Genomic DNA, 7588 nt, shown 5'->3' with positions numbered 1-7588 from the left:
ACCACGGCTCCTGCAGAAGCTCTGGGGACCCCTGGGCAGACCCCCAGCTCTCTGCCAATCGTGGACTGGCACGGAGGGGTGACAGTGGTTCCTGAACAATGGCCAGAGCCCTTCAGACCGGCCGGGTCTCCCGCCCCCACCCGGACGCCAACAACCCGAGCGGCCCGGGCGGGGGCGGCAAGGGGGCCTCGCGGTCGCTCCCAGTCCGCGAACGCTGGCCACTAACCAATGGGCGACTGCAGCCCAACGGGGATCCCTCTGAGGCAGCCAATGACCTCGCGCCGCTCTCCACCCCGCCCTCGCCAACTCCGCGCAGCTGGACCATTGGTGCTGGTGGGATGGGGGGGAGTGTGCGCGGCGCTGGCCTCTTGAGGGAGGGGGCGTGGCTTGGAGTCCCTTCGCATCTCCCCACCAGCGCTTAGGCCCCGCGCTCCCTACCCACGGACGCGAGGCCATTGGCCTGGCTGCGGCGCCGCGGCGGAGGTGGACCGCGGGGCGCGCGCAGTGGGCGTGGCCCGAGGGCGTGGCCCGGAGGGAGGCGGGGCCGCGGGCGCTGTCTCAGTGAAAGCCGAGCTGCGGCGGCGGCGGAGGCGTCCGAGCGGGTGTGCGCGCGTGTGGAGCGCAGGCTCGGCGGCGGCGGCGGCGGCTCAGCCTGCGGCGGCAGCGACCCGTCTGGAGCGGCCGCTGCGAGGACGCCAGCTGCAGCGGGAGAGGTGCAGCCGGTGCTGCGCGCTCCGTGGAGCCGGCGGGAGCCGGGAACAGGTGATCCCAGCGGGTTCCCGAGCCCTTCCGAGTTGGCGGGGCGGGAGTCCGCACTCCCGGGCGCAGCTGCAGCCGCCCCGCCGCGGCTAGTCGCGGACGGCGCCCGGCTCCGGACCGCGGCTCGGCATCCCTCCGCTCCCGGGGGCCCAGGAAGCCCCCCGCCCGGAGGGCTCAGAAGTGCCTGCTCCCGCTGCCCGGCGCCCGCTCCGCGGCGGAGCAAAGTTGTGGACGTGTCCCGATAGCCGAGCCGGGCGCTGTCGCGACCCCGCCGGGTCGGCGCGCTCTCGCAGCGGCTCTGACACACCAGCCCCGCCACCGCCTCGCCGCCTGAGCCAGCCCCCTCTGGAAACTGCTTCTGAGGCTGAAACTTTGGGCCGAGGGGCTGCGGGTGGTTCGGCGCGGAGACGAGGCCTGCCGGTGCCCCTTCGCGCGGACGGCCTGGGCGCCGCGGACGGCATGTGACGGCCCCGGCGGCGGCCGCAGCACGGGAAGGCGCGGGCCCCGCGGGCTCCGGCCGCTGCGAGGAGGGGCTGCGCGGCGGCCGGAGAGAAGGCTGTGGCGCGCGGCCGACCCTTGCGGGCCCGGGCCGCGAGCCGTGCAGCCCGGCGCGCCCGGGCCCCGCCGAGGTCGTTGCGTCCCCGCCTCAGCGCTGGGGGACTCGCCCCAAACTCCCTGAACTTCAGTGCAGCCCCCGAAGCGGCGAAACTCGCAGGGACCCCCACCCCGGGCAGCGCCCCTCGACGACCTCCCGGCGCCGAACCCCTGCTGGCCAGTGCCTGCACTCCCAGGGCCTCGGGGGCCCGGCCGGAGCTGACCGGCCCCAGCCCCGTGCCAGGCCACGATGCTCATAAGGAAAGTGCCCGTCTTCGTCCCGGCCTCCCCGTGGGGGCTGCGGCTGCCGCAGAAGTTCCTCTTCCTTCTCTTCCTTTCGGGCCTCGTCACCCTGTGCTTCGGTGCCCTTTTCCTGCTGCCCAACTCCTCTCGCCTCAAGCGCCTCTTCCTGGCCCCCCGGACCCAGCAGCCCGGCCTGGAGGTAGTGGCCGAAGTCGCCGGCCACCCCCTGGCCCGCGAGCAGGAGTCGCCTCCCAACCCGGCCCCGGCTGTGCCAGCCCCGGGTGAGGACGACGCCAGCAGCCAAGCCAGTACCCGCCGCCGGAAAGTGTGGCTGCGGCGCACCCAGCCCACCGGGACACGGGAAATGGCCACGGCGGCCCGCAGCAGCGGCAGCACAGCCCTCAGACCCCAGGAGGGGGCCATCCCGTTTAGCTTTGACTTCAATGCGTTCCGGAGCCGCCTCCGCCACCCGGTCCTGGGGACTAGGGCAGATGAGAGTAAGGAGCCCCAGAGCCTAGTTCGAGCCCAGCGGGAGAAAATCAAGGAGGTAAGGACTCTCTTTCCCCGGGAAAGGAAAAGACCCTCTGTGCTTCCATCCGTTTCCCCTGGCCCCAGTCACTTCGGGTCCCTGGACTACTGCTCTAGGCCCTCCGGGCACACTGCACCGTCCTCTCTCCTCCCAAACTTTCCACCTTCTCCTCAGTGGGTACTTTCCCACGGCTGGGTTCAGTTAATCATCCCCACCTCTGACAGGTGGTAGCTGAACCACTGGATCGACTCTCCCCCACCCCAACTCTGGTCTTTTCAGTTAGGTCCCAACCCAGGAGGGCTGCACCTGTCCCTTTGCGCAGTTGCTAGTTAGGTTCATTAATGGACACCCTCTCTGCTTGCATGGGGCCAAGGGCCACATTCTTTCTCACTGTGTGTCCTTAAGTCCTGACTTCCCCTAAACCCCTGTAGAATCTGCTACCTGGAAATTCAGGACATGGGGGTGGGATTGGTGGTATTTGTTGTCCTGCAAGTATTTTGTAATCTAACCAGCAGCCTGCAAACTAGAAGTTGTTGTACATTCTTGCTAACTATTTCTATCGAGCTTTGAAACAATTGTGCATAATCGCATGTGATACAGGAAGGAGTGATCAATAGGGCGGTGGTAATGTTACAGAAGCTCGTAGGTTATTGGCTTAATGAAGCAGGTCTTGGACTTGCTTCCTGTAGGGTCTGTACCAGGGAGGGATTTAGAAGGATCGCTTTGAGTGTCAATCTTGGTCCTAGTTTAAGAAATGAAAAGCAAACGCAGCCTCACCATGGCTTGAAGACTGTTGCCAAGCCGTCACTAAATGTGCTCTACCACTATTAGGGCTGCCTCCCTGAGGTTTTTGCCCAGCAATGCAGAGGGGGCTGCAGTGACACCCCCGAGCCACGAGGGGGCTATGGGCAAGCTGTGGGCCAGGGTCTCCTCCCCAGAAATGAGAGGATGCATCCCCCACTCCCCGTGGACCCAGCGGAAAGGGCTATTTCTGATGGACTTCTTGGTTTGCTGCAAAGGAGTCAGCAGGTCTGATTTCCAAGATGAGCCGGCAGCAAGGGTCAGGACCTGCCCTGCCAGGATCTACTCAGAGCCAGTGGAGAGCTTAGCTATCCCTCTCTCCTTGTCTGGACTGTCCTCCATCCCAGTGTCCACCTCTGCCCTACTTCTTACCTCTGCTGGTACTCAGCCCTTCTGCAGTAAGCCCTGTTGGGAGACTCTATCTTAACTAGCAATCACAGGACATTTCGTGACGTCAAGATAGGAAGCCACAAAGATTTTGTTTTGTGCGTGTGTGCATGTGTGCGCTCTTAGTTTCCAAATTCTTGTTGAAATCTCAAAGGTTAATTGAAAGCTGGAACTTGCAGTAGCTAAGGAAGGGACATCATTTCTCCCTTTTTGGTTAAGAACTACTGGTTTGGTTTTGACTACTTACCTGACTCACCCACAGTTTCCTTGCTTTAAGCTGGCTCTGAGCACATTAGCCCTTTCTGCCTTTTCATACCTCCCCAGAGGGCAGTCACCCCCCAGTGAAATTACATATAAACTGCATGCATGCAGTTTCTCATGGGGTGTCCAGAGGTGCCATCAGATTTTCAAAAGGATCCCCCAAACAGTTAAGAATTAACTACTGTCCTCTTCAGAAGAGGTGCTTTCTGCATTCGCATCTAGATCCGTGACCTATTTCTGAAAGCCTGGGGTTGGGAGCCATGGTAAGAAGAGTGGGCGGGCTAGTGGGGACTTGGTTCTGCCCCTCTGTACATAGACAGCTTCCCTTGCTGGCCGAGGCTGCAGGCTGCAGCAGCTAGGGAGTGGTGGGAGGTGTGGAGACTCTGCTCTGGAGGTGGGTGTAAAATAACATGGTGGGTGAAGGTCTGTCTTGGTTGCCAGATGTCTGGATCATTCAGTCTGGCATCTCTGAGCACCCCTGGTAGTAGCTACCTGCAATTGGTGTTCAATGAGCCCTCTCTTACTATCTCGGAGACCTTAAACTCCTCAGAAGGGAGGAGGCTGAACTATACACACTATTATATTTTGAAGCCTGTTGTCTCTTCAGACTTCTTGAGTTTGGACCCCCACCTTTCCAAACAACCTGAAAAATGCGAGGCAGAGTCTTTGGTTTAGCTGTTAATGCGGGGTTACCTTCCCTGGTGTCCTGCCTGATAAGGAATGTGTAGGACTATGGCTGGAGGATGTCTTTATTTCCTTCTCATTTAAATTTCTATCTGTGCCATGCCCAGGGGTAGATCATTTTAGAAAGGTGCCTGTTTTCATAAAAGGGACTGTTGCTTCCCTCTCTGGCTTGTTTATTTCCAGACATGGATTGATTAGACCCCAGGAGCAGAGGGGGAGCTAGCATCAGATAAAAAGGGCTCTGTTCTTATGAGATTTTTAAAGTGAAAGTAAACGTCAAGAGAGACCCAGAGAGGGTGATAAATGAGAGTGAATGAAGACTGGACACCAGGGCTCTAGATCAATGAAGTCTATTTATAAACATGCTGGTATGAGAGATGAACATAGGCATGAGGTTGTGCTGATAAGATGGGTTGAAGCTGCATGTTCTGGGTGTACATGCATCAGGAAACAATCTGTCAGTAGAACCAACTATTTCTCTTCACTTTGCAGCCTTGGAACCTTGGAGGAGGCAATGTGGTGGAAAGGGGGAAAGCCAGAGACTGTGGGTTCCAATCCCAGCTCAGTTATCAACTGTCTGACTTAGGCAAGCCACCTGCTCTCATTCCTGGACCTTATTTTTCCTTCTATAAAATGGAGTGAGGGAGGGGAGAATAGGCTGGTCACGTACAATCTTGCTTCCAGAGCTGGCCCCCAAGCAGGCTGCTAGTCTGGTCAGGCACTCCTTAGCAATTGGGTTTTTCCCGGCTCTGTATTCAACGTGTTAGTTCCATGAAGTCAGAGACAATTGTGTGTTGACCGTGGTAGTGGTATTCACTGGCACTTTGTCAAGAGTAGATATCCATATAGTTGATTAAGTTAATTATTTCCATCATCCCTATGGAACTTCAGAGATGGGATTGAACAATGACAGATCTTCAGCTTGGGATCACGAAGAGTAAAGGAGTTGGCGAGAATGTAAAACAGCTTGCTAGCAGCCTTCCCTTTCAGATCTGATGATAATATAGGAAATTATTGTCATGATTATTAATTATAGGAGACCTTCGCCATTGGTGGATTTCTTACAGATTCAAGTTCAACAGACTTTTCTCACTCATGGCAAGAGCTGGGGGCGTATAGCTTGTCAGGGTTACATTCCAGTGAGAGGACTCAAACTCTCCTGGGTCCTGCTAATGATGGTTGGTTGCTGATCTGGGGAACCTCAGTTGTCCCTTTCAGTGAAGGGGGCATTTGTTAAAGGGAATTGGACAGTCTGGGACATTGAGAATATAGTATTGGAATGAGGCTGCCCCTGGCCCATATGCAGAACATGGGTTGAGTTTCATCCCCATCTCCTGTGCCCCACTGTAGGTGGCAGTCCCGCTGAGAATCCAGCCTGGGTTCAAGCCCTAGCCACACCATCAACTCTGACTGCAAAGAAAAATTCCTGTCACTGGGCCTGTTTTCCCGGTAAAACAAAGGGACTGGCACTTAGGGAACTCTTCTCTTTCCCTCACTCCCACCTATTTACTGGTTTGTTTATGGGTCTGCCCAAGTACCTAGAAGAGGATCAATCACCTAGTTGGAGCTTCGTTACTTGAATGAGTTCCCGCAGTAAGGATCTATAAACTAACGGCTAAGGTTGCTGGTGGCAGAGGCTGGATCTTCCTGAGGGCACCTGGAATTCTGAGAGTGCCAGAGGAGGGGCCATAGCAAGGTTGGGGACTCAGCAGCTCTGTGACCCAAGAGACCTTTTAGAAGTTGCGGTATTTTTCCAAGAGCAAGTCTACCTTGAAGAGAGTGGGGAGGTGGCAGCCATGAATACAATCTTTTCATGCTTGGATAGCAGGCATCTGGAGGATGCCCGAGTCGCCCTGGAGTGCCCGAGACTTGGCAGGGAGTGCCCCAGCTCTTGCTTTCTATGCCTGCTGCGTTAAGCCTCCAGGATATTGCTGGTTATGATATGTGACTGTGTCTGAATAAGTCATCTTGGCAAATGATCTTTGCTCGCCATTAATGGGCTGGTTCGTTAGTCATGTGTGGTTTCTCTGTATATCTGATTTATCACCGCTAGTGCCATGGACAGGTAAGAAAATTAAAAGGCTTTGTGTTCTTTGTAGCATGTGAATCTGAGCCTGTGAGATGTTCAGGATAATTGATATTAGGAACACCTTAGATTTAAATAGCTTTCCTTTGAAGAGCTCTGTTTAAGTTGCCGATTCATCGAAGATCGTTTTCTCCCCCTGTCCTTCAGTTTCCCTCTTGTCCTGCTCTATGATACATTTAATGTAGATAGGAAGACTGGCCTATAATAACTGGACAGGTCCCTTGGGGGACCCTTACATCCTGAGCCCAGCCACACTTCATCCTTCCTCCTTGGAACTGAGTACTGCACGTAAAGCTTAGAACTTGTCCCCACTGGGTGTACAACTTAATACCTACAGGCTGGGTGGGTCTCTTCTTTCATTTTGAGTTGTACTATCATTTTGGGGAATTAGGTGCAGGCATTCCAGGAGCAATTGCTTTTTTGGGCCTCACATCCTTAACTCTGTTGTTAGTGTTAGGGCTAGAAACAGTGACTTTTAAAAGTCAGCTGTTTATTTCACACTGTCGTTAGCAGAGGGGTAGGAATATAGATTCCCCTGCGGTTTTCAGAGTGACTGATTTACATCTGAGCTCAAGAAATGCCTTTTCCCTAGCTTTCCCTGAAGACTGATCCATTACTCTACCAAAAATAAATATTGTGATATATATCAGGCATACTTTGCTCAAAGGGACTTACATCTTTTCTCTTACTGAAAAAAATAAATCAGGCTCACAAATTGGAAAATCCCATCCAGGGAAGCAGTTTGATTATCTCAGGGGGCAGCCGGTCTTGTGGGTACTGCCTCTGGTCTTCCTGTAACCGAAGTTGAGTCTGTGTTAAGGGAGGTGGTGGGAGCTTTAGGAAATTCTCTCCCTGCCTTGCTTTCATTGGCTAGGTCAGGAAAGCCTTCACAAGGGAATGATGGACAAGATTCAGGAAAGTAGTTGCCTCTGGTGAATTCACGGGTATTTGTTACCTTACTTTAAAAGAGACACCAGGGGCAGCTGGGTGGCTCAGTGGGTTAAGCGCCCAACTCTTGATTTCCACTCAGGTCATGATCTCAGGGTGGTGAGATGGAGCCCGGCATCAGGCTCTAGACTGGGCGTGGAGCCTGCCTGGGATTCTCGTTCTCTCCCTCTTCCTCTTCCCCTCCCCCCTCTAAAAAAATAAAAAAATAAGAAATAAAAATAAAATAAAAGGGGACCATGAATGGAGCAGGAATGAGTGTCATGAATCAAAGATTATTATTATCATCCGGTCTGGAT

General features: G+C 55.0%; 1 protein-coding gene across 1 annotated transcript in view; it reads left to right on the top strand.

Moving 5' to 3' along the window:
* Positions 1–575: 575 nt before the first annotated feature.
* MAN1C1 (mannosidase alpha class 1C member 1) overlaps positions 576–7588 on the top strand; it is a 140155-nt gene continuing 133142 nt past the window's right edge. Inside the window, exon 1 of the mRNA XM_045782485.2 lies at positions 576–2143. Within this exon, the coding sequence (XP_045638441.1) occupies positions 1604–2143 (540 nt within the window). The 5' untranslated portion in view covers positions 576–1603. The remainder of the gene's footprint in view (positions 2144–7588) is intronic.

The sequence above is a fragment of the Ursus americanus genome, chromosome 33 (genome assembly GCF_024610735.1).
Source record: "Ursus americanus isolate L20-20 chromosome 33, mUrsAme1.1.p, whole genome shotgun sequence".
NCBI lineage: Eukaryota > Metazoa > Chordata > Mammalia > Carnivora > Ursidae > Ursus > Ursus americanus.
Note: the sequence above shows the minus strand (reverse complement) of the source record. Positions and strands in the feature narration are given on the sequence as shown.